At 58.9% G+C, this 24,163-nt stretch overlaps 3 protein-coding genes across 6 annotated transcripts in view; 2 read left to right on the forward strand and 1 right to left on the reverse strand.

Moving 5' to 3' along the window:
* Window positions 1–8,355: 8,355 nt before the first annotated feature.
* DUS3L (dihydrouridine synthase 3 like) lies at window positions 8,356–13,746 on the forward strand. 3 transcript variants are annotated; one of them, XM_057541548.1, is made up of 13 exons: window positions 8,358–8,553; window positions 9,586–9,874; window positions 10,133–10,645; window positions 11,020–11,061; window positions 11,217–11,369; window positions 11,591–11,707; window positions 11,888–11,953; window positions 12,034–12,144; window positions 12,400–12,496; window positions 12,656–12,731; window positions 13,076–13,264; window positions 13,340–13,468; window positions 13,588–13,746. In XM_057541548.1, exons 1-13 carry the CDS (start codon window positions 8,456–8,458, stop codon window positions 13,658–13,660), a joined length of 1,953 nt encoding a protein of 650 aa, XP_057397531.1. In that variant the 5' UTR covers window positions 8,358–8,455; the 3' UTR covers window positions 13,661–13,746. The 3 variants fall into 3 exon arrangements, 2 of the variants coding, with proteins under 2 accessions (XP_057397530.1, XP_057397531.1); XM_057541547.1 differs by having other exon boundaries at window positions 8,356–8,553; window positions 13,076–13,468; XR_009007245.1 differs by lacking the exons at window positions 13,340–13,468; window positions 13,588–13,746 and having other exon boundaries at window positions 12,296–12,496; window positions 13,076–13,138.
* A 153-nt stretch (window positions 13,747–13,899) lies between these two features.
* PRR22 (proline rich 22) lies at window positions 13,900–16,883 on the forward strand. Of its 2 annotated transcripts, XM_028163293.2 has the most exons (4): window positions 13,900–14,413; window positions 14,505–14,567; window positions 15,006–16,001; window positions 16,816–16,883. In XM_028163293.2, exons 1-3 carry the CDS (start codon window positions 14,041–14,043, stop codon window positions 15,992–15,994), a joined length of 1,425 nt encoding a protein of 474 aa, XP_028019094.2. In that variant the 5' UTR covers window positions 13,900–14,040; the 3' UTR covers window positions 15,995–16,001; window positions 16,816–16,883. The 2 variants fall into 2 exon arrangements, with proteins under 2 accessions (XP_028019094.2, XP_007169190.3); XM_007169128.3 differs by lacking the exon at window positions 16,816–16,883 and having other exon boundaries at window positions 15,006–16,046.
* The window catches only part of CATSPERD (cation channel sperm associated auxiliary subunit delta), a 45,962-nt gene continuing 38,258 nt past the window's right edge, over window positions 16,460–24,163 (reverse strand). Inside the window, exons 21-23 of the mRNA XM_057540470.1 lie at window positions 20,483–20,640; window positions 19,012–19,192; window positions 16,460–16,561 (exon numbers count right to left, since the gene is read on the reverse strand). Of these exons, the coding sequence (XP_057396453.1) occupies window positions 16,460–16,561; window positions 19,012–19,192; window positions 20,483–20,640 (441 nt within the window). The remainder of the gene's footprint in view (window positions 16,562–19,011; window positions 19,193–20,482; window positions 20,641–24,163) is intronic.

Consider the following 24,163-nt stretch of genomic DNA (forward strand, 5'->3'; position numbering starts at 1 on the left):
CCCGCACCCCACTGAGTACTGTGGGGCTCCTAGTCCCTCCCCAGGTCCTCTTTCCAGAAAGCAAAAGAAGGCCCCTTCCTTCAAGTCATTCCAGAGGACTGAGACCCAAAGTTTTCCCCTAAAACAGCAAGTGATACCCTAAGACTGACTACGACGCCCGCTGTCCACAGCGCCCCTCATCAAGTGGCATTTCTCCTTAGTCTGGCGTCCGAGCCAGATCCTGCGGGGGGATACCTTTCCCACCCCCGGCACCCGACGGCGTTCTCCCGAGCACCAAGGCCCAGGGCTAACCCCGACCCGTCAGCGAGCCCAAACCCACCCCGCCCCCTCCCCGACGGCTCCGCGTTCCCAATGCGCCCCCTAGCGGCCCCCAAGCTGACTCGGGGGCGGGACTGTGGCGAGGTGGGCGGGGCTGGACCCGCCATGGCCCCGCCCCGCCCCGGCCTAGTTACTGAGAAACACCGGCCGCGCAGCCCGGCCCTCGGCCCGCAGCACTTAGGCTCCTGCCCTCAGGGTCCCCGCCGCCGCCCGCGTTCCTGGGGCCGGGAGCTCTGGCTCTCACTCCCGCCGCCTGATTTCTTGGGGCCTCCTCACTCTGACTCAGGCCGTCTGCATTCCTCTGATTCCAGCAGCCTGGGGGTTTGTAAGGGCATTAGGTCTTCCTAAGACCCCCCCCACCCCAAAACACACACACCCCCGCCAGCGGCCTGTGCAACTTGCACTACTACGCAGTGTACGTGGTGACAGGGGACACTCAGGCAGCATCACCGGCTGTAAGCGGGCTCATGCGGGTGTGGGTCGCGCTGGATGTGCGAGCAGGGTGTAGCCCGATTGTGAGTTTGTGGGTGGGTGAGTGGAGGCATGAGGGTGAGCGTGTGTCAAAGCAGCGGCGCTGCGGCTGCCCTGTCACGGTCCAGGGTGGAAAGAACAGGGATCCGTGCTCGCCTTTCCGTGCCTCGTTTTCCCCATCTGTAACAGGGGGTATTAGCAGTAGATCCTACTAGGGCTGCAGTAAGGATCAGATGAGTTAAGTATGAGTAACCATGCCCGCTGGAGGTGAGCAGTGCCCAAGCGTCTGTCACTACTGGTGACGCTAAGGACTCACTGTCAGTGACACGCACACCCTGGCCTGAAGGGAAGGCTGAGGCACTGGTGGCCATTCACGCACAGACCCCCAAACCTTGTTCTAGGCAGGGTCACACCCAGCACCATCCTCGTTCTCACGCATACCCGGACACCCTTCTGAGAACAGCGCCATCCCTACACACACACACACACACACACACACACACACAGTTCCCTGTAGAGACACAGACACACGCTTAGCAGCCCACTGGCCCTCAGAGCAGCTCCAGGGGCGACTCCAGGGGACAGGGTAGGATTGCTCCTGCACACGTGTACACTCGGCGGATCGTTACACACACACACACACACACACGCTTTTCACACAAAACCCTCTGACACTCACACTCAACCCCGAGCGCCGGGTGCCCACCCCACAGCCATGCACGCACAGGAGTCGAGGAGACCCTGCTGCTATGCACACTCGGGCGCACACGTACATGCTGGGCTGGTCCAGGAAGCACAGCCCCCCTGCATACACGTAGCCAGACCAGGAGCCCACCCCCACCCCGGCCAGCCATCATTAAGCTGTCACCAGCTGCCCCTTGGCCGTCTCTGCTTGCCCACACCTCCCCGGCTGGGCTGGGGGCCATGGGGGAGGGGGCGTGCAGACACATGGGGTGCAGGACACACACATGTGCCCACCATGTGGATGCTCGTAAAACGGTTGCCCTGGTAACGGCGACTTGAAAGACTCGGTTCTTCCTCTGGGGTGGGCAGGGGCAGGGGCGTAGGGGCGGGGCCCGGGGGGGGCGAGTAGGACCCATGCCCACCTTCCACCATGGGGAGACCCAGTCATACTCCGGCCTGGGAGGAGACCCCTCCACACTCAGGGACACACACATTGACCCAGTCACACACGGAGAAGGCCCCCCATCACACTCAGGCCCACAGAGACCCTGCCTCGCTCGGGGCCGGCCCCACGTGATCACACCAGACACAGGTGTGATGCCCTCGCACACCAGTGTGTCGCCTCATACAACCGAGCACCCCGGCCACTCTCTGTAGCCAACCACAGGCTTTGTCACCCTGTCACACTGGCTGACTCACATGGTAGCGGGAACTGGGGCACACACGGGCACGCCCACCCTTGGCCCCCACCCCGCTCAAGGAGCCGTCTGGGCCCAGCTGCCCGGGAGGCTGAGGGGATTCAAGGGCTGGTTCTATTTGCAGGAAACACAGGTATTTACAATGCTTTATTTTTAAACCTTCCTTGTTCCAGACTGGGGCTGCTGTGGGGCAGGGTGGGTGGAACTCAGCCTTGAACCTCCCACGCTGAAAGTGCAGCCCGGGCCAGGGACTGTGGTCTCCCCAGTGCACGGATGGTGGGGAAGAAGCTCAGCCAAGAGCAGGGGCACCCAAGGGCCTGTGGCCCTGGGGCTGATTTGAGCCTGCTGGCCCCAAGGTCAAGGCTGAGGCAGAGGTGGGACAGTGCAGGGGCAGCCAGAACCCAGGCCCCGCCACTTGCCCGCCCCCTCCACCCCAGTGTTTGCCGGGAAATTAGTTCCGCTCCTTCACTGCCTCCTCACCACCCCCAGGTAGCTCCAGGCAACGCCTCCCCTTCCCCAGTGTGCTTGGAGCCCACGTGGCATTTATGAAACCCGAGGATCAGAGAGGTCAAGACACTGGCCCAAGGTCACACAGTAAGGTGGAGGTTCAAATCTGGGGCTGGATGACTCCAGAAAGTTCAGCCATGGCCCCCAGCTGCTCCTCCACCCCTGTCCCCTGGGGGCTGGCCCCCTGCCCTCCCCTGATGGTCACTGCTCCCCAGGGGGAGTGTTCTGTTCATGGGTGGAGGCCTAGGTGGAGGTTTTGGGAGGCCAGCAGCCGCTGGCCAAGACGCGGACTTGGCTGGTGGAGAAGTTTCCATCTTAGTGCCAGGAGCTGGTCCAGGCCCTGCAGGCCCAGGGCTGCACCTCGGGGACCCCTCCAGGGAGCAGCCCCGTGGGGGTGGAAGTGGCCCGGCACCCTCTGTGTCCTCTGTCCCTCCAGCTGCCCCCCAGCCAGAGCATTCCCCCCACAATAAGCGTTACTCCATCCCCCAGCGCTGGTGGCTGAGCTTGCTGATCCTCAGTTTCCCCATCTGTGAAATGGTTCCTATGTTTGTTCTGTGCCCAGTGCAGACCCGCGGCTGTGGGAGGTGAGTGTTGTCTTCCCATGGAGACATGAGGGGGGTCGCCCAGGGTCACTGGGCCAGCTCAGCACAGGGCTGCTGATTATCAGCCAAGAGGCTCCCTGAAACCAGGTTTCGGGGCTCTTGATTTGACAAAGTTATCCTCACCAAGAGCTGGATGATGCTGAGGGCCGAGAGGGGCCTCAGCCCCTACAGGGAGCACAGCTGGACACCCACTCCTGGCTGGGGGTCAGAGCAAGGGCCGCGGGGACCAGGGAAGGAGCCGGCCCGACTGGCTGGAATGGGGCCCACGAGGCCTTGTGGGTGGCAGGAAGGAGCTGACTTGTTCCAGAAGAGGATGGGAAAAGCAAGGCCGGCAGCCATCCCCACAGGGCCATTTGCAGCCGCAGGTCACAGATCGAGGGCCCTGTCCCTGGGGGCCCACGTCGGCAAGGCAGAAAAGCCATCAGGCCTGGGGGCAGAGGGGAGGGGAGGTGGGTGGGGTGGGCCTTGGGGTTGGGGGACACCTGAGAGGTGTGGCCCAGGCTGAAGACCTTCTGTGAGCTTACAGACACCCCCCCACACACAGAAGCCACAAATGTGTGGACACTATGTGTGTATCCACGCACACACATACAATAGACATACAGACACACGCTCACAGACTCTTAAATACGCACATCGACACGCAGACACACAATTACGCACACAGATGTCCCCCAAAGTCAATCATACTCTGCAAATGCATATACACCATCACACACACTCACACGGACACACATAGTACACACGCACACACTCATGCGTACGGCAGCCCCAGCCCCTGAGGCTCACAGGCGCCACATACATCCCAGCACCCTGGCTCTCGCCACCCGTCAGCCTGGCCCTGCCTTCTCTCGTCCTTGGCCCAGGCTGCCCTAATCCTGGTCTCGTGTCCTGAAGCCAGAAGATAAGGGGCAGCTGCAGCCCCAGATAAAGGAGGCGCAGCCACAAATCCGGGGCGGCCCTGGCGGCAACGGGCAAAGAGCCCAGGCTGCACCTGCCCTGTGCTTCCTCCCCTATCTGGCCTGGTTGAGAGGGACAGAGAGAGGGCAGGGGAGACAGAGACGTGGAGGGTGAGAGAGACAGAGTGGGGAGATGCCTGGGGGGGTGCAGCAGAGAAATGGAGACAGATGCAGAGAGAAAGATGGAGAGAGACAATACACGGGGGAAAGAGAAATGCAGAGAGAGATATGAGATAGACACACAGAGAGAAGGAAATACAGAAAGAGACCCAAAAAAACTGAGACAGAAACAGGAAGAATAAAAGAAAGGGACAGAGGCAGGGGAGCCCCAGTGACTGGGCTGAGTGCCAGTGGTACCTTCCCAAGGCTCTGCCCCACCCCCTCCTGGGTGCCTCAGTCTCTCCACCTGCTCGGGGCCCCAGCGTGACCTGCCTCCCTCCTGCTTCCTCAGATCAGCCAAGGTCAGGCATTGGTACGACTCACGCCTGGTTCAGAGTTGGCAGGGGACATCTTTCTCAATGTCCCCACGCTCTCCAGGCTGACACCTGGGAAGTCCTCAGCTTCCTGCCAAATCCTCAGTGAAGGTGGGACCCCCACCCAGCAGGTCCTGCCCCCATGCCTCAGTTTCCCTAGCTGTGACAAGATGCATTCACTCAGCAAGTGTTCACTGAGCACCTACTGTGTGCCAGGCCCGGTGCTGTATGGTGGCAACACAGAGTGACTGGAGCAGACCTGACTCCCACCAGCCCTGGGCTCATAGTTTAATGGGGAAGATCCTCAACGCATCCCTTTTCCAGAGAAGGAGAAGTTGAGAACAGAACGGTGAGTGGAATAAGCAAGGTGACTGGGTGCAGGGAATAGTGTTCCTGGGAGAGGGAACAGCATGTGCAAAGGCTGGGAGGTAAGACTGGCTCATGGGAGGTCTGGAATGAACTTGGTGCTTGAGTTTAGGGAGGGAGGAGGTGAAGAGGGATGAAGCTGGGGAAGGCAGCAGGGGCTGGATTATGCAGGAAACTTGGGGCTGTGGTACAGGGCTGGGGCAGTAGGGAGCCATGGAAGGATTGGGAGCCGGGGAGGGCCATGGTCAGATCTGTGTTTTAGAAAGAGCTGTGGGAGGCTGGACTGTTGGGGGCAGGATGGGAGATTGAGGCCTGGAAGGGGTGTTGGTGGGAGAGGGGATAGACTAGAGAGAGACCCTGGAGAGAAAGCAGGGAGGACATGGGGACTGACAGGCTGTTGGGAGAGAGACAGGCGGGGAGGCTGATGCCCAGGTCTCTGGCTAGGCAGTGGGGCAGCCCCTGGGCCAGGGACCTCTGCAGCCCGTGGATTCAGGTAGCGTTGGGATGAATACCTGTTCCCTCCACATAAGATCAGAGAGAGGAATAACGGAGTTAATACATGAAAAGACCTTAGAACAGAGCCTGGCATACAGTAAGTGCTCAAAATTGTCTAGCTACTGGTAAATGATTAATATTACACCATTATAATAACATAATAAATAATAACAATTAACAGGAATTCCCTGGCAGTCCAGTGGTCAGGACTTGGCGCTTTCACTGCTAGGGCCTCAGGTTCAATCCCTGGTTGGGAAACTAAGATTCCGCAAGCCGCGCAGTGCAGCCAAAAAAAAAAAAAAAAAAAGCAAGCAGTTAATAGTGTGTCACTTATATTAATACCGTAGTTATTAATGGCCAGTCCACAGTCTCCCTTTCTCCCCCTCCCCACAGGAAGCGTTCCAGGATTGCCTTACACAGAGAAGGCAGGTCATCACAGGGCAGAGCCCGGGAGCCCTAGGAGGGTTCTCCTTGGAGGCTGAGGTTCAGAGGGGAGGCTCATTCCTGAGGTTGCCCTCTGTGGGCCTCGGTTTCCCCACCTGAACAACTGTCTCCCCAGAGTGGTCTGGGTGCCCGTGGGATGATGTCAGGGAGACGATGGTAGATCCTCAGGAGGCAATGGGACGGGCACCTCAGGAAGAAGCGAGCTCTCGTCTCTGGAGGTGGGTAAGGGGGGCTGAGTCTCCCAAGGACCGCTGTGGTTGCTTCCAGAGTCCCCGACTCCACTGTTTTATTCCCAGATTGTCCTATAGAGGGCGGCCAAGGCCAGAGATGGAAGACAAGCTGCTCCCCGCCCCCATTCCATTTTCTCCCAGGTCTCAGAAAAGCTGGTGCTGAGCCTGTTGTGGGCTCAGGCAAATCCCTTCCCTCCTCAGGCCTCAGTTTCTCCATCTGTCACTCAAGGAACACAGTCCCTGCCTCACTTCCTGCTCAGGGAAAGCTCTGTCAAGTTTAGCAGTGAAATGCAGGGGGGAGCTAAGGGATTGGTTATTCCCATTCTGCACTGTGTTCATGTAATTCAAGGCAAATAATAGTAATAAAGAAAAAAAAGAAAAAAATTTTTAAAAAAAGTAATAAAGTAACAGTAACAACAGTAGTCATTAACATTTGTTGATTGTTATTTATTGAATCCTTACTTTCTAAAAGAGATATTTCTATCAGCCCCATTTTTCTGATGAGGAGACTGAGGCACAGAGAAGTTAAAGGACAAGTTTCTGGACTTTCCTGGTGGAGCAGTGGTTAGGAATCTGCCTGCCAATGCAGGAGACATGAGTTTGATGCCTGGTCCGGGAAGATCCCACATGCCGCGGAGCAACTAAGCCTGTGCGCCACAACTACTGAGCCTGCGCTCTAGCGCCCTCGAGCCACAACTACTGAGCCCACGTGCCACAACTACTGAAGCCCATGCGCCTAAAGCCCGTGCTCTGCAACAAGAGAAGCCACCGCAATGAGAAGCCTGTGCACCGCAATGAAGGGTAGCTCCCGCTCGCCACAACTAGAGAAAGCCCGCACGCAGCAAAGAAGACCCAACGCAGCCAAAAATAAATAAATTTTTAAAATAAATAAATAAATAAAATTTTAAAAAGGACAATGTTCTGGGACTTCCCTGGTGGTCCAGACTCCGAGCTCCCAATGCAGGGGGCCCAGGTTCGATCCCTGGTCAGGGAACTAGATCCCTCATACATGCTGCAACTAAGAAGTCTGCATGCCACAACTAAGAAGTCCATGCCACAACTAAAAGATCCGGCATGCCGCAACGAAGATCCCTCATGTGGCAACTAAGACCCGGCGCAGCCAAAAATAAGTAAATAAATATTAAAAAAAAAAAAAGAAAGGACAATGTTCCCAGATGGTAAGTGGAAGTTCTGGGATTCGAAACTGGCAGGCTGAGTCCAGAGCCCTGAGGTCCCTGTACTGCATCAAGGCTCTTTCAGCAACAGGGAGCTTTAGGAGGGTGCAACAGGGCATGGTGGGGACTGTGGAAAATGAGGACTAGATTCTGCCGTCCTTGGCTGTTTGCCCTCCCACTTCCCTCGGGGTAAAATCCCAAGTTCTCCCAAAGGCCCACAAGGCCCTGCAAGACCTACCCCCTTCACCTCCCTGCCCTCACCTCCTCCCTCTTTCCCCCTCCCTCACTCAGCAGCAACCACACAGGGCTCACTGTTTCTCCAACATACCAGGCACGGTCCTGCCTCAGGGCCTTTGCACTGGCTGTTCCCTCAAAGTGGAACACTTTTTCCTCCGATATCCCTATTTCTCTCCTTCACTTCTTTCGAAAATACTCAAATGTTACCTTCTCAGTGAAGATTTCCCTGACCATTCTATTAAGAACTGCAACCACCAAAAATGGCTTTCCCACTTCCCCTTCCCTGCTTCATTACTGTCCGACATACAGTATACCTTACTTATGTATTATGTTCATTGTCTTCACCACTCCTATCTCAGCTTTTAAAGACAAGGATTTTTTGGTCTGTTTTATTCACTACTGTATCCCTGGCATCTAGGACAGCATCTAGCACACAGGCACTCGACGAGTTATTTGTTTAATGAATGCCCTAAATAAAAGTAGTAGTATTTAAACAATTAAAAACCCCAGCAGGAAATCAAAACACTTCTGTGGGCCGATTGTGGCCGCCGGGAAGCCAGTTTCATAGCCCCAACTGGGTTATTGAACATTTCCGGTTCCCGCAAAGGGCTCAGAGGTATATACGGGACCCGAGGCCCCACCCCCTGTTAGGCTCCGCCCAACTGCGTCGACGCGCATACAATGGCGTCACTTGGAGCGACCCGGGCATGCGCATTTCACCAGTAGACCGGGGAAGACACACGCGTGACCCGGAAGGCCTTGCCGCAACACTCCAAAGCGGGCGTGAGGGGGGCCGATGGCGGAGGGAGCGGTGGAAGCCCCAGCAGAGAGTGGTGGTGGTGGCGACCCAGGAGCCATCGAGCCGGAACGGGGAGTAGCGTCCATTAAACTTCAGTGAGTCGCTGGGTCGGGGGAGCAGTTCACGGGGCCTTCCGGCACCCGTAGCGCGGCCCGAGCGGCGCATGCCGGGAGCTGGGGCAGCGGCCCAGCGCGGGAAGCTCGCAGGCTCTTCTGTTTGGGCCCTTCCTCCGCTCGCAGGGTCAGCGAGCACCCGGGGTCGCGCACGTTGGGGACTGTCACATGTGCGAAAGACACCGCGGTCCATGCTGGGGTGGGCGGGGTTTGAGGCGGAGGCCGCAGTGCGTGCTGGGGAGTGTAGTCCCAGCGTATGGCGGGAACAGCGCAAGTGCACCTCAGGCCAGCCGCAGTTACAGGCAGGGAATTGTGTCTGAAGTGAGTGCCAGGGGGCATGCTGGGGCTTGTAGGGCTGAAGGGCATGCTAGGAAATGTGGCGGCTCTGGACCCGTTGTAAGGCACGCGGGAACATGTAGTTTCCTTTAGCCTAACATAGCCGGGGACGTTCACACCTCACACCTGTACTTCATCAGTCTGAGCACTGGGGACCCAGGAACAAAATACGTCCTCCCTGGGATTTCCCTGGTGGTCCAGTGGTAAAGAATCCGCCTTCCGATGTAGGGGACGCGGGCTCCATCCCTGGTGGAGGAACTAAGATCCCACTTGCTGGGGGGCAACTAAGCCCGCGCGCCACAACCACTGAGCTCGTGTGCTGCAAACTGCAGAGCCCATGCGCCCTGGAGTCCGCGCGACACAACTAGAGAGAGAGAAAACCCGCACGCCACAACTAGAGAGAAGCCTGCGCGCCACAATGAAGACCACGCGTGCAGAAACTAAGACCCGACGCAACCAAAAAATAATAAAGAAAATAAACAAAATAGTTCCTCCCTGTGGCCTTGAGGTGCTCCTAGGCTGGCAACTGGCTAGTTCTAAGTAGTGAGCACCCCATCAGTAGAAGCATGTAAGCAGAGACAAGTGTTCTCAGTCCCTTTCCCCAGCGTTCATTGAATCTGAGCTCAGGGGAGGGACTTCTTCCACAAGCCCTCCTTTCCCCTGCCCCTCTGCTGGCAGATACCTAACCACCAAGGAGCACTTCCACGAATTCCTGGAAGCCAAAGGGCAGGAGAAGCCCAGCCAGGAAACCGAGGCTGGAGACCCTGCTGGCAATGACCGGGCTGAGCCTGAGGCCAAGCGGATCCGGCTGGAGGATGGGCAGACGGAGGACAGGCAGACAGAGGAGGCTGTTGAGCCTCGGGAGCAGCCACAGGCTCAGAAGAGGGCCCGGGGTCAGAACAAGTGCCGGCCCCATGTGAAGCCCACCCACTATGACAAGAACAGGCTCTGCCCCTCCCTGGTCCAGGTGAGTGTCATTGTCACCAGAAAGTCCTAGAGGCCTTGAGTGTGAGCCTCTCTACCCACCGTTCAATCTTCATGACGTTATGATGTAAGTATCGTTATTGTTCCCGTCTTCCAGGTGAAGAAACTGAGGCTTGGTGAGGTTACTGACTTGTCTGAGGACACACAGTCAGGAGGGGAGAGAGTTGAGGTTCAAACCCAGGCTGCCTGGCTGCCTCAGCAGCTCCCTGTCCTCCCTCATTGCCTCCCTGTTTCCCTGCAGGAATCCGCCGCTAAGTGTTTCTATGGTGACCGCTGCCGCTTCCTGCACGACGTGGGCCGCTATCTGGAGACCAAGCCAGCTGACCTGGGCCCCCACTGTGTGCTCTTTGAGACCTTCGGCAGGTGCCCTTATGGTGTGACTTGCCGCTTTGCCGGGGCCCATCTGGGGCCCGAGGGCCAGAATCTGGTGAAGGAGGGGTTGGTCCAGGCCCCGCCCGTCCGCAATGGCCTGGACAAGGTCCTGCAGCAGCAACTGCGAAAGCGCAAGATCCACTTCAAGCGTGCAGAGCAGGCACTGCGCCAGCTGAGCAAGGGCCAGCTGCCCGGCCCCACTCCCGAAGCCACTGTCCCCGAGGTCATGGAGGCTGAGGGTGCCCCAGGGCAGGACAACTGTGACGCCCAGCAGGCCCCCCAGGGGCCGGGCACCGTTGCCCCTCCCAGTGGCCCTTTAAGGACCTGCGGGCCCCTGACAGATGAGGATGTAGTCAGGTTGCAGCCCTGTGAGAAGAAGCGGGTACGTGTCATGGGCTTCCTGCAGAGGACACTAGCAATGTTGGGGGCAGATAGAGCTGAACACTCACTCCCAGCTCTGGAGGGTCCGGGCTGTGGCAGAGGCGGGCAGTGGGAAAGGCTTCCTGGAAGAGAGGGCATTGGGACTGGGGTTTTGACGGTTGAGTAGAAGTCTCTAGTGGAGGAGAACATGGAGAAAAGAACATTCCTGGTGGAGCGATTGGTTGGCCTGTGCAGAGGCACGGAGGTGAAAAGGAGCCAGGCTGATTGGGGCAGGACAAAGCGTGTGGGGCAAAGACTGGGGATGCTTGAGGCTTGAGAGGCCTTGAAAGCCAGGTTGGAGTGTGGAGGTTCATTGTGCATTTTCTTTCCCACCAGCTGGACATCAGTGGCAAACTGTACCTTGCCCCCCTCACCACGGTAGGACCCACAGTGAGGTGGGCCGGGAGCTGGCAGCGTGGTCATCCCAGCAGTGCCCACTGCCTCCCCGCCCTGGGGGCTTGGGGCTTGGGCGGGTGTCTGGGGTCCCTGCCTGCTGTGCCCTCACATGTGAATCTGTCCCCTGCTGTCGCCAGTGCGGGAACCTGCCCTTCCGGCGGGTCTGTAAGCGCTTTGGGGCGGATGTGACGTGCGGGGAGATGGCTGTGTGCATCAACCTGCTGCAGGGGCAGACGTCTGAGTGGGCCCTGCTCAAACGCCACCCCTGCGAGGATGTCTTCGGTGTCCAGGTCGGTGCAGTCCCGAGGGAGGGAGGGAGCGAGGGAAGAGGGGCTCTCAGCTGCCATGTTTCAGAGCCAGGTTCAGGTCCGGGTTCTCCTGGCTCACCTCCCAGACCCCCTGCCTCAGCCACAGGCCAGGTGCCAGCCTGACGCACCTCCAGTAGCTGCTGGCCTTGGCACAGGGCCAGTCAGGGAGGGCCCCTCACCCACTGCCTGGCCACCCGCCACAGCTTGAGGGTGCCTTCCCCGACACCATGACCAAGTGTGCCGAGCTGCTGAACCGCACCATCGAGGTGGATTTCGTGGACATCAACGTCGGCTGCCCCATCGACCTCGTGTACAAGAAGGTACCAGCCGCTGAACCCTGGCGCCCCACGAAGGGCAGAATGTGGGTGGGCGGAGTCCCTGGGGAACCTGTGTGGGCCTCTGGGCCTCGCTTTCCCCATCTGTACAGTGAGGACAGCAGGGGAATGTCGGGCCCAGCCAGGGTCTCGCGTTCCCAAGCCTGAGCCGCCCGTCTCTCCCAGGGCGGGGGCTGCGCCCTCATGAACCGCTCAGCCAAGTTCCAGCAGATCGTCCGCGGCATGAACCAGGTACAGCCCGAGACACCCTCCACCGCTGCCATCCCCCGCGGCCTGACCCCGCGCCCCACCAGCCACACCCGTCCCCACAGGTGCTGGACGTGCCGCTGACCGTGAAGCTCCGCACGGGTGTCCACGAGCGCGTGAATCTGGCCCACCGGCTGCTGCCCGAGCTGCGGGACTGGGGGGCCGCGCTGGTCACGGTGGGTCTCGGGGCACAGCGGGTGTTGGGACCCCCGAGGCGCATCCCTTTCTAACCATTCCTCCCTTCCTGCTCCTCCCTCCTGGTCTTTGGCTCTCCCTCCATCTCTGTCTCCGTCTGTCTGTCTGTCTTTCTCTCTCTCTCTCTCTCAGTCTGTCTCTCGCGGGCTCTCTGGGTCTCTTTCTCTCTCTCTTTCTCTGTCTGATTCTCCGCCCCCCGCCCCTCCCCCCTCCCTCCCTGGCCGCCTCTCCTGCAGCTGCACGGCCGCTCGCGGGAGCAGCGCTACACCAAGCTGGCCGACTGGCGGTACATCGAGCAGTGCGTGACAGCAGCCAGCCCCATGCCCCTTTTCGGTGGGTCCCCTGCCACCAGAGGCCACGCACCGGGGCCCACCCGTCACCTGGGCCCCCTCCTGCCCCGATGGGGAATGCTGCTGGGCTGACAAGAACTCCCGAAGCCCCGGCATCCCCGCCTGCACGCAGCTCCCTGAGGCCCCAGTCTCTGTCCCTCAGGAAACGGGGACATCTTGTCGTACGAGGACGCCAACCGCGCCATGCAGACTGGCGTCGCTGGGATCATGATCGCCCGGTAAGTGTGCCCGGGGCGGGGATACAAAGAACCAGCCGGGGCTGCCCCTGAGCGCCCAGCCTGCAGCTCGGGGAAGGTGAGGGCGCGTCTGAGTTTGTCCCCAACGCCGGTGCCCCCAGCCCGCCTGCCTACCCCCTGCTCTGTTATTCCCCGGGCAGGGAGATGTCAGAGGTGGCTGCTTATGGGGACGGGGGAGACTGGAAATTTCTGTAGCTGTGGGCTCAGGGTTGTGGCTTGGAACCCCTGGGCTTTGAAGGTTGTGTGGGCATGGCCAGGAGGTTGGGGACCATGGGTTTAGGGGCTGGGGTTCCGCCACCGGCCTGCTGACCACCGCCCGCCCCCAGCGGCGCCCTGCTCAAGCCGTGGCTGTTCACGGAGATCAAGGAGCAGCGGCATTGGGACATCTCGTCGTCTGAGCGCCTGGACATCCTGCGGGACTTCGCACACTACGGCCTGGAGCACTGGGGCTCGGACACGCAGGGCGTGGAGAAGACGCGCCGCTTCCTCCTTGAGTGGCTCTCCTTCCTGTGCAGGTGGGATCGGGGTGGCGGGGTGGGGTGTCTTGGGGAGGCCCGGCCCAACCCCCTCCCCGGCGCCCCCGTCCGCAGGTATGTGCCCGTGGGCCTGCTGGAGCGGCTCCCGCAGAGGATCAACGAGCGGCCGCCCTACTACCTGGGCCGCGACTACCTGGAGACGCTCATGGCCAGCCAGAAGGCGGCCGACTGGATCCGCATCAGGTGCCCGGGAACCGCCGAGGCCCTGGGAGATAGGGCACCGGGGAGCCAGTGGGTGTGGGGCTAGCTGGGCTGGGGGCCGCCCCGCCCCAGGCCTGACCCTGCTCCCATCCTCCTCACAGTGAGATGCTGCTGGGACCCGTGCCGCCCAATTTCGTCTTCCTGCCCAAGCACAAGGCCAATGCCTACAAGTAGCCGCAGGGGCGGGCGGGGGTGTCTGAGCGGCCAGCGGGCTCCCCAAGGAATGAGAAGGCAATAAATTTTATTCTTTTAAAACCCAGGCCCTTTTGTGACCCTGAGGCTGTCTCATGCCCCACCCACCATCCCCCCCAGCTTTCCCCCACCATCCCCATCCCCGCAGTTCCCTCCTTCCTCACTCATTCACCAGCCCCATGCTGGCCACTGCTGGTGCCCAAAAGCCTTGACCACAGACAAGCCACCAGAGCTCATGAGATGGGGCCTTGGCCTGTGTGGGTGTGGATCAGGGCGGGCTGCCTGGAGGAAGGGGCCTCGGAGCTGTCAGGCAGGCATTGCTGGCAGAGGCGGAAGCCGGCAGACCGGGCCCAGTGTCCACCATGCTCTCTGTGACGCCCATCTCTGGCTGCCTTGGTTTCCCCATCTGCCCCTGCCCGCCCCGCCCCCCCCCCCCCACCATTACCCGGAACCCTGACCAGTGGGTGGGCCGCAGCCTGGAATCCGTTGCCTGGAGTAACCGGAGAAACAGAACTCCGCAGGACTCTGAGCCTCTTCTCCGGGTGGGCCGCTTGTGCTCCCACCTACTGCCCTCCTGGCCTGCCCAGCCAGGCCCCCACCTCCCCATGCAGCACCCCAAACCCTTCTACGCACCTGCCGCTCCCCAAGAAGGCTTCAGTCCCCAGAGCCTGGACGCCACCGAAGGGCCCGGCAGCCAGCCTGCTCCCGCCTGCACAGAGCCTCTTCCCACTGTGGGTACGAGGGTGGGGGGCACCCATCGGGGCAGGGACCAGGGCTCTGCCCACCAGCCTCAGGACCCCACCCAGCTCCCTGTTTTTGTCCACAGGTTCCTCCAACATGTATCACTCTCCAAACCTGGAGAAAGAGGTGTTTCCAGCTCCTCCAGCAGGTACCGGCCTCGCACCAACCCTTGATGACCGGGGTGTGGGCAGGGGCATCTTGCTCCCACCCTTGACCCTAGACGGCTCCCACCTCCGAAGGCAAGGCCCGAGTCCCTGTCCCCCAAAGTGACCCCTGGACCAAGGTCTGTGTCCTTCATCCCCTAGATGAGACCCTGAAGGCAAAGCCTATGTCTCTTGTTCCCCAAACAGGTCTCCCAAAGCCAGGCCTGTGTCCCCGGCCCCCCAGATGGGCCCCCAAAGCAAGGCCTGGGGCCCCTGACCTCTAGAGAGGTCCCCAAAGGGAAAGCTTACGTCCCTGTTCCCCAAATGGACCCCAAAGTTGGTCCGTGTTCTCCATGCCCCAGACGTGCCCCACGGTTTGGACCCCATCCACCCCAGGTGGGTTCCAGAACTGCCCCCCTCAGGGCCGCCCTCCCTGGCCACAGGTTTCCAGATGGCGCCCTGCGGGTGCTTCTTTGACCCCCGCGTCTACCGAATTGAGTGGACCACCTCCGACTTCGGCCAGTCGTCCCTGTACAACCTGGCCGCCAGGGGCCCTGCCTCGCCGGGCACCTACTTCCTGGAGGCCCAGCACTGCCTCAAGGCCCCGGTGCCGCCCCCACCGCCTCCACTGTTCACCCACTACCAGCCGCCCCCCGCGGGGCCCCGGTACCTCATGCCCTGCTTCCCGCCCGAGGGGCCCGGGGCTGAGGCTCCAGGCTTCGTGGGGGACGGAGGGCCCCCCGCCTTCGCGGAGCTGCCCCCTCCCTTGATCAAGCAAGGCCTGGCACCCCCGCTGCCCCCCGAGGAGAGCAAGCTGCCCCCGCTGCTCATCACGCTGCCCCCTGGTGCCTATGGCCCTCTCAAGGGCCGCCTGACCCAGCTGGATGGGCCCGGCGAGCCCTTGACCTTCCCCTTCAAGGAGCCGCCCCCCGGCGCTGGGCCCGGCCCGCTGTACCCACCAGGCCCCACCGAGCCCAAGGCGGCCCCGCTGGGGGCAGGCGAGGCCAGGACCCCTGAGGTGGCCAGGGCCTTCATGCCGCCCAAGAAGGTGATGCTCGAGGACGCGATGAAGCTCTTTGACTGCCTGCCGAGCGGGGCCGAGACCGCCGGGGCCCCGTGCAAGCCCCCTGGGCCCGCCCTGCCCGACAGCGGGGGCGGCGGGGACGACTCGTCCAGTGACATCCGCTCGCTGCACCTGCCCGACGAGCTGCTGTCCGTCGACTACAGCGTGCCCGAGATCCTGGATACCGTGTCCGACGTGGACTACTTTTTCAACTTCAAGGCGCTGGACGAGGAGCCGCCGCCCGGTTCGGGGGGGCCCCCCACCGCCAAGCCCTCCGGCAAGAGGAAGGCCGGCAACTCAACTGCCAGGAAGGGGAGGCAGGGCAGCAAGGGCAAACAGGCTGCGGCCCCACCAGCGCCACCCCCTTGAGGCCCAGGTAGGACCTGGGAGCCACCCCCCATTAAAGCGGATTTGAGCTGTTTGCACAGTGTCCGGTCGGTGGCATTCGGGGGCCGTGGGCTGTCCCCTCGCCCGCCCTGTCGTCCGGCGAGCCCCGGGCCATGTAGTGAGGCCCCTCGGGACCCTGGCGCCTTTCAGGTGCCGGGCTTCCAGAGTAGAGTCGGGGAGCCCTAGACTTGGGGTTCGGGACAATCCCTCATCATCTCCTAGCCCCAGAAAATCCAAGTCAGCCGGCAAGGATGGGGGGCTGCTGGGAGGTGGGATTTCACCTCCATGTTTGAAGGGGAAAGTCAGGTCTGCCCAGAGATGGGCGGGAACTTGCCTGGAGACACAGCAGCAAGCGGGGTGGGGGCTGGGCAGAGGCCTGCGGCTGGGCTCGGCCTCAGCCCAGCTGGAGGGGCGGGTGTCGCCGATGGTGAATGGGAAGGCCCCCGCTCATGTGCACGCGGAGAGCTGGGGGGCCTGGGGTGCAGCGGCAAGTGCTGGGTGGAGGTCTGAGAGTGGGGGCAGGGCAGGCATGTGGGAGACGGTGTCCACCTGGCACATGGGTGACCCAAACCGGCATGCACCTGATGGGGCGTGCAGAGTGCACCTGCAGCCCAGCTGAGGGCCAGAGGCCAGGGTGGGCGTGCCCGTCCCAGGATGGGCATCCAGCCAGGCCCTGGGTGCTGCGTCCCCGCATCCGCATCGGGCCCAGCCACACCTGGGTTCTGCTTCCCAGGGGGCGGGCAGAGGGCGGGGTGGGGCGGTTTGGGAGCTTCAGTGCTCACACCTGTTCCCTCCGGCCCCAGCTCCTCCCTTTCCAGTCCACGAAGCTCCCTTCCCCCTGTATCCTGGGCCAGGCTCGCGTCTGCCTTTCCCTCCCCCTCCCCCCCGCCCCCCCCCCCCCCCCCCCCCCCGTATCCTGGGCCAGTCTCGCGTCTGCCGCGTCTGCCTTTCGCTTCTGGAGAGCCCGGGGCAGCTGCCGGCCGCACCCTCCCCTGAAATACTCAAGGTGACTCTGAAGGGGGTGAGTCGGTTTCCCAGTGACACGTAAGGAGGTAAGGAGAGATGGAGCTCCGCTTCCCTGCCAGAGGAAGGATTCTCCTGCCCCAGGCCCTGGGCTGGGTCTCGGGGACCTTCCCTGCTGGGCTCTGCTGGGGAACCCCGGGGGCTTGACTAGGACCCAGGAGGTGGCTGGGTGTGGGCAGTGGGTCTTGGCTGCTGGCACCACGCCTTGAGCCTACGGGCTCCAGGGCTCAGGGAGACAGAGGTGACCAGCCAGTCTGGGCTGTACCGGGATCATCGCCTGTCTGTGTTGTGAACAGGATGCGGGCCTGGAGGAGCCAGGAGCTCCCTTCCCTTGCTTCCCTCTGAGCCCGCTGTGCCTGCAGCCGTGCTAAGGGTATTTTCCAGACAAATATGAAGTGCCCCCAAGAAGGGAAGGCCCTGGCAAACGAGGCGGATGCGATAGGATGGCCTTGGTTTTCTTTAAGATAAATGCAGGCCGAGGGTCGTGAAACGAGTGTCACCTGACAGCCTAACCCGTCCCCTCCAGAGAGGCGTGGAAGGTGGGCCAGGCAGCCCCCGGAGGTGGGGGTGAGGTGACTGGCCACTGCAGTGGGTGTGGGAGTGGAGGTTTTTAATGACTGGGTGGAGACCGTACTGGGCAAATTTTTTGTTGTTGTTGTTGGCCGAGCCACTTGCGGGATCATAGTTCCCGACCAGGGATTGAACCCAGGCCCCAGGAGTGAAAGCACAGAGTCCTACCACGGGACCGCCAGGGAATTCCCTGTATTAGGCAGTTTAAATGACCGTGGGATGTGTTCTTTTAACCTAAGAGTGATCAGAAAAGTTATTGAGAAAGTTTTCACTAGAATGAGACAGCTGTCCCGTGCCACCTGGGGTTTGAATTAAGTGTGGGAGAGGGAAGCTCTGAACAGATGGGTAGACTGATCAAACGTACATATACACGTATGTGTACATGGTATGCACGCCTATATGTGTATTCACATGTGCATGTATATATCTGTACACATGCATATATGCATGTACACATGTGCATGGGCATGCATGTTATCTACACATATGTATGCGCAATGAGCTTATGCATAAATATATACATGCACACATGTGTATGTGTACACATTATACACGTGCTCCTATGTGACATACACATCACCCACACATGCATACACACGTGTACATGAACGTGTATTATAGACATATGCATACACGTATGTAGATTGCAGGTATACACGGGCATGTATGTACACATTATCCACACATAGGCAATATGCATGTACATGTATACACAAGGCACATACGTGCACATTATCTACACACGTGTGTGCCTTATGTATCTACATGTTATATACATGTATGTATACATACCTCTGCACATATGTATACACGCATGTGTGCTCATCATCTGTACACATATGTATGCATAACACAGGTACGTGTAAAATATGTGCTATGCTTCCATATTTTATTCGTGGACATCATGAAACACACCTACACGTGTTCGTCTGTGTATATGTCAGGGCTTATCAGCAGAGGTGGACCCACCCCCCGTCCCCGTCTTCTGCAGCCCCCGCCCTTTTCCTTGGGTCTCGTGTTTCTCTAACAGAACACGTCAAGTGTCCGATGCATCTCTGGGGCTTGCCGATTGATGATCCCACCACATGCCTGTGCGGGCTCGTTTCACCAAAAGCTCCTGTTCGCTAGGACTTGGGCTGCCCACCTTCTCACTGTTAACAACCCACGTAGGTGCCGTAGTTCAAAGGGACTCTGGTGCCAGAATGTTGAGGGAAGCAGGTGGGTGTAGAAAAACCACAAAACATGAGTGATACCCACTGCCACCGGCTATTTTACCGAACGCTTTATTTCAAGACAACTCTGCCCCCTCCCTGCCACCCTGCCACCCCACCTCCACCCCCCGGGCGTGCTCAGCACCTGGCCCAGACACACGCACAAGACTTCCTGCATCTCCTGCGCAGACTGACCCAGAAGCCCTTGACCCTGAGGCCCTGCTCAGTGTGCAGCAGCTTGGGGATCATGTAGGCCAGCCATACGGACAGCAGGGTGGCGCCCGTGAGCAGGACGATGGTGATCTCAGGCGGGAAGATGGGCAGTGGGAAGGCCCCGTAGACGTAGACGCTGAAGGTGGTCTCCAGGTGACAGTAACTGCGAGGGGCGGGTGGGGGGAGGCCGTGGGGCACCGCCTTTGGGGGCCTCACCCTTCACCCCAGCAAACTGGTTTTTTTTTTCCTTTGGCCACGCTGCTCAGCTTGCGGGATCTTAGTTCCCTGACCGAGGATCGAACCCAGGTCCTCGGCAGTGAAAGCACAGAGCCTAACCACTGGACCGCCAGGGAATTCCCCCAGCAAACGTTTTAAAACTCAACGGAGACAAGAGCTGGGCCTGGAGCATTGACTCCGGGCCCTGAGTTCCATTTATATCCACTTAACTTCTATCCTTTATAAACCTGCTGTCGTCTGTGTATTGTGTTGGCCAAAAAGTTCGTTTGGGTTTTTCCGTAACATCTTACATATTTTAGCAGAGGTCATATTTTTCCCCAGGACCCCTGTGGTCCCCTGCTCTGGGGACAAGGGATCCCCCCTCCATGCCCAGGCTCAGTCTGGGGGGTGGGCAGAAGAGACCAACAAAGCACTCATCACAGTGGATGCGGATTGGGGGGCGTGATGGGGGCCACAAGCATCCCTGAGGTGGCTGCGAGCAGGTGGGGATGGCAGGATGGAGGGAAGGGCACCCAGGTAAGGGGGGGATGTCGCTGGGGGCTCTGCTGGAGGCAAGGTGAAGGGAGGGGAGGGGATGAGCCTTGCAGGCAGACCCCCTCTCTCCCCTGGGCATCCCCACCCCGGTGCCTTGCGCCTGTGGCGTCCCAGAGCAGGTCCAGGGTCTGGGGCCTTTAGGGAAGGCAGGGTCTCCCCGCGCTTTTGGGGGTGGACTTTGTGTCCGTCTGGAAGGGATAGGTGATGGGGGAGTGGGGAAGAATGCCACCCATATTCCCCCTCCCAGTGGGAGACGTTCGTGATCTGAACCAGCACAGTGGGTGGCGAGTATTAACAGCCAGCTCCTGGGGCCGGGTTGGGGTGGCCTGTAATGAGTGTCAGTTTCCATGGTGTCAGTACTCCAGCTGCCGGCGGGAAGCCAACCGGCTTGCAGAATCCCTGAATATCTAATGAGCAGTGTTTGGGGGCCAGTCTGCACCGGCTCCTGCACCCCCCCTGTTAGACATGGCATGAGGGTGACTCTGGTCCCTGAGGGCAGGGGCAGGGCTGCTGGTCATTGCTGTTCCCCCGGCGCCCAGCATGGCCTTTGAATGAGGATTTATTTAGCAAGTGAACAAATGTCATCCTAGGGGAGGGAGAAAAGTGGGTCCCCCTCATGTGTGCAACCTGCCCCCAGAGAGCCAGCTGTTCCCCCAGAGGCCCCTGGCACAGGGCGACTCACCTGTAGTATGGATCCACGATGGAAATGAAGAAGATGTAGATGCCGTTTCTTTGGTCGAAAACGACCTTGTTCTCTGTCGGGCCTCCCAAGATCTGATACGGGACTTCGGGCCATCTCAAGGGTGCGTTGTTGTTAGGATCGTGGCAGCTCACATAATTCTGGGGAGGAGGACAGAGACATGCCTGCTGGCCCCGGGGGCCGGGGAGGACCATGCCAGCCCACAGGTGCCACCACCCACCAGCACCCATGGGTGTGAGTCCGGGACCAAGTGCCCGCTGGGCAGGCCAGCCGATTTGTGACTCTGTGGAACCTTCTCCCCACCCTCCTCCTTCTGCGCCTGCCCCAGCTTTGGGGGCTGCAGGCATAACAGCTCTGCTCGCCAGGGTCCCTTGCAGCTGTGAGTCTTGGTATGAAATTAGCTGCTGCTGATGGCATGTGCTCTTGGTGTTATGGGCTGAGTTGAGTCCCTCCCCCAGGTCATATGTCGGAGTCCCTAACCCCCAGGACCTCAGGTGGTGACCTTATTTGGAGATGGGGTCTTTACAGGGGATCAAGTTAACATGAGGTCACTAGAGTGGGCCTGATCCAGTATGGCTGGTGTCCTTAGAATAAGGGGAAATTTAGACACAGAGACAACACGCACAGGGACAAGGCCATGGGAAGATGAAGCAAGAGATTGGGGCGATGCATCTACAAGCCAAGGAATGCAAAGACGGCCAGCAAATCACCAGAAACTAGGCCAGAGGCCTGGGACAGATTCTCCCTCATGGACTCAGAAGGAACCAGCCCTACTGACACCTCGATCTTAGACTTTTGGCCTCCAGAACTGGGAGAGGATAAATTTCTGGTGTTTAACCCATCTGGTTTGTGGTCCTTTTGTTACAAAGCCCTAGCTAACTAACACACCTGGGGAACCTGAAGGTGGAAGTGAGACAGAGCCACCAGGGCTTCTTGGGAAGTGGTCGTGGGTGCCCAGAGGTGGTCAGGTGGCAGCTGTGGCTTCTCCACCCTGCCTTCAGATCCCGGGGTGTCACATAAAGGGGGAATATGTCCTTGAACTCAACTGTTTGCTCTTCACCGGTGCATCATGCTGCCTCCCTGAGCTAAGCACATACTAAGGGTCTCGCCTACACTTTGATCTTCTGCACTATTTGCCTGTGGACCCAGAAGGGAGGGTGGGGCTAGGCTTGTAAACAAGAGAAGAGATGGAAATTCCAAAAGCAAAAGTGTAAAAATAACAGTGAGTCCAACGTTACAAGAAATAAAGAACTCAGGACTTCCCTGGCGGTCCGGTGGTTAAGACTCCATGCTTCCACTGCAGGGGGGCATGGGTTCGATTCCTGGTCGGGGAACTAAGATCCCGCATGCCCCGTGGTGCAGCCAAAATAAAAGAGAGAAGTAAGGAACTAATTTTGCATGGCAAAGTAAGCAAAAGCCGAAAGACAAAAGAGGCAAACTGGGGGAACTAATTGCAAATTACATCGCACATAAAAGCTTAATCTCATGGATCTATAAAGAGCTCTTAAAAATTAAGAGAAGACCAAAATCCCCATAAGAATGTGGGCACAGAGCATGAACACACAATCCACAGAACAAAGAGGTGAAAATGACCCTCACACAGGAAAAGATGCTAAACCTGGTCCACAGTAGAAGAAAGGCACCTAAAAGAACCACATCAAGCAATCGTGTCCTCAGACAGTACACCTAGCTGGTGGGGCCGTGTGGACCAGGTGAGCTCACACGTTGCAAGGGGAGGTGCCGAGGGACAACCCCGATGGAGGAAGAGTTGGCGGACATCTAGCATAAGTGCAAATGCATTTTGCCTTTCGCCCAGCTATCCTTTCCCCAGAAATTTCCCTGAAGACACACAGCCCCATGCTATGAAGGAACTAACCACTGGACCGCCAGGGAATTCCCCCCACCCCACCCCCATGCAATTTTAAAATGAGGAAGCTCTTCATTCCCCCTTCTTGTGTGGACACAGCTCTCTCCATCAAGAGGTAGCATCTGGGCAGAACCCCAAACCTGCTTTCAACAATGTTCTGGGCCCAGGAGCCCGGCGGCCACATGGAGAACCACGCTCCTAACAGAAGCCTTGTACACGGGTGAGAAGACCTTAATGCCCCTGCAGGGGTGGCCTCAGCCAACGCCATGTGGGGCACAGGAACTGCCCACCTGAGCCACGGATTTGTGAGAAACAGTAAATCCCACTGAATTTGGGGATGATTTGTTTTGTAGCGTTGGGTAATGGAAAGAGCTGTCCTGTGTACTACTATTGAGAAAGTTCAAACGTTGTCAGAATCAAAAAGCAAACGTGTCCACGGTGTGGATGGCCACCTGGATGGGCGTCGTTTATCCCCAGGCCCTGCTCCCGGGGCCATGGGAGTGGATGGAGGGCAAACACCTGACTCCAGCTGTGCCAGGCCACCTGGCCCTCCTCGGATGCAACAACAGCAACAATACTTCCTCTCGGTTGTTGATGGTTCCCCAGGTGCCTGGAGCCCTGCGGTCCCCCACGGAGCCCATGCCTCTTCACGTCCCCCCAGCACAGTCCTCCCGCTGCTCTGGCCCCTCCTCTTGGCCTCTTTGGCAGACACATCCTTCAGTTACCACCCAAACATGGAAGACTTCCAAACCCACGCCAGCCCTGACTTGTCTCCCTATGTTTTGCTGGCCACTGGGCTCCTCCACTCAGTGGCACCTTGAATTTAGCAGGTGCAGAGTGAAGCTGTGTGTGTTTCCCTCCACCGCTCGCTTCATCCCTGAGCCAGTATCTGCCCAGGTGCTCAGGCTGGAAACTGGGGGGCCCTGCTTGACGCTTGCCTCCTCTTCCTCCGACATCCAGTCCGTCACCAGGTCCTGTTTTTCGCGCCCCTGCCTCGCACTGAATGTTTGAGTCCCCCACCCCCATTCGTATGTTGAAGCCCCATCCCCCAGTGGGATGGTATTTGGAGGTGGGGCATTGGGAAGTGATAAGATTTTGATGAGGTCCTGAGGGTTGGGCCCCTATAATGGGATTACTTCCCTTATAAGAAGAGACACCAGAAAACTAAAGCAGGGTCTCGAAGAGATATTTGCACACCTGCGTTCATAGCAGCACCATTCATAACAGCCAAAAGGTGGAAGCAGCCCAAGTGTCCATTGACAGATGATGGATAAAAAAAAGAGTGGTCCGTACCCGCTAATGGAATGTTATCCAGCCTTAAAAAGGAAGGAAATCCTGACATATGCTACAATGTGGATGAACCTTAAGGACATGATGCTCAGTGAAAGAAGCCAGACGCAGGACAAATACTGTGTGATTCCACTCACAGGAGGTCCCTAGAGAGTCAGATCCACAGAAACAGGAAGTAGATGGTGGGGGCCAGGGGCTGGGGGAGGGGATGGGGAGTGAGTGTTTCATGGGGACAGAGTTTCAGTTTGGGAAGATGAGAAAGTTCTGGAGATGGAGGGTGGGGACGGTTGCCCAACAATATGAATGTACTTAATGCCACTGAGCTGTGCACTTAAAAATGGTTAAGATGGTCAATTTTATGTTATGCATATTTGACCACAATTAAATTTTTTTAAAAAATCCTTTGGGCATAAAAGAAAAAAAGCTGGGCTGCATAAAAACTATGTGAAATAAAAAAGGAGACAGCTGCTTTGCCTAAAGACCATTTATTTGCCACAGCTAGCTCC

The sequence above is a fragment of the Balaenoptera acutorostrata genome, chromosome 2, assembly GCF_949987535.1.
Source record: "Balaenoptera acutorostrata chromosome 2, mBalAcu1.1, whole genome shotgun sequence".
NCBI lineage: Eukaryota > Metazoa > Chordata > Mammalia > Artiodactyla > Balaenopteridae > Balaenoptera > Balaenoptera acutorostrata.

What these genes read in the sequence shown, in the direction of transcription:
- PRR22 (XM_028163293.2), top strand. Translation starts at nt 14,041, where the DNA reads ATGCTCTCTGTGACGCCCATCTCTGGCTGCCTTGGTTTCCCCATCTGC. An exon ending in AGAGCCTCTTCCCACTGTGG is followed by an intron (nt 14,414 to 14,504) that starts GTACGAGGGTGG and finishes TTTTGTCCACAG; the next exon opens with GTTCCTCCAACATGTATCAC. An exon ending in GTTTCCAGCTCCTCCAGCAG is followed by an intron (nt 14,568 to 15,005) that starts GTACCGGCCTCG and finishes CCCTGGCCACAG; the next exon opens with GTTTCCAGATGGCGCCCTGC.
- DUS3L (XM_057541547.1), top strand. Translation starts at nt 8,456, where the DNA reads ATGGCGGAGGGAGCGGTGGAAGCCCCAGCAGAGAGTGGTGGTGGTGGC. An exon ending in TCGTCCGCGGCATGAACCAG is followed by an intron (nt 11,954 to 12,033) that starts GTACAGCCCGAG and finishes CCGTCCCCACAG; the next exon opens with GTGCTGGACGTGCCGCTGAC. An exon ending in CAGCCCCATGCCCCTTTTCG is followed by an intron (nt 12,497 to 12,655) that starts GTGGGTCCCCTG and finishes TCTGTCCCTCAG; the next exon opens with GAAACGGGGACATCTTGTCG.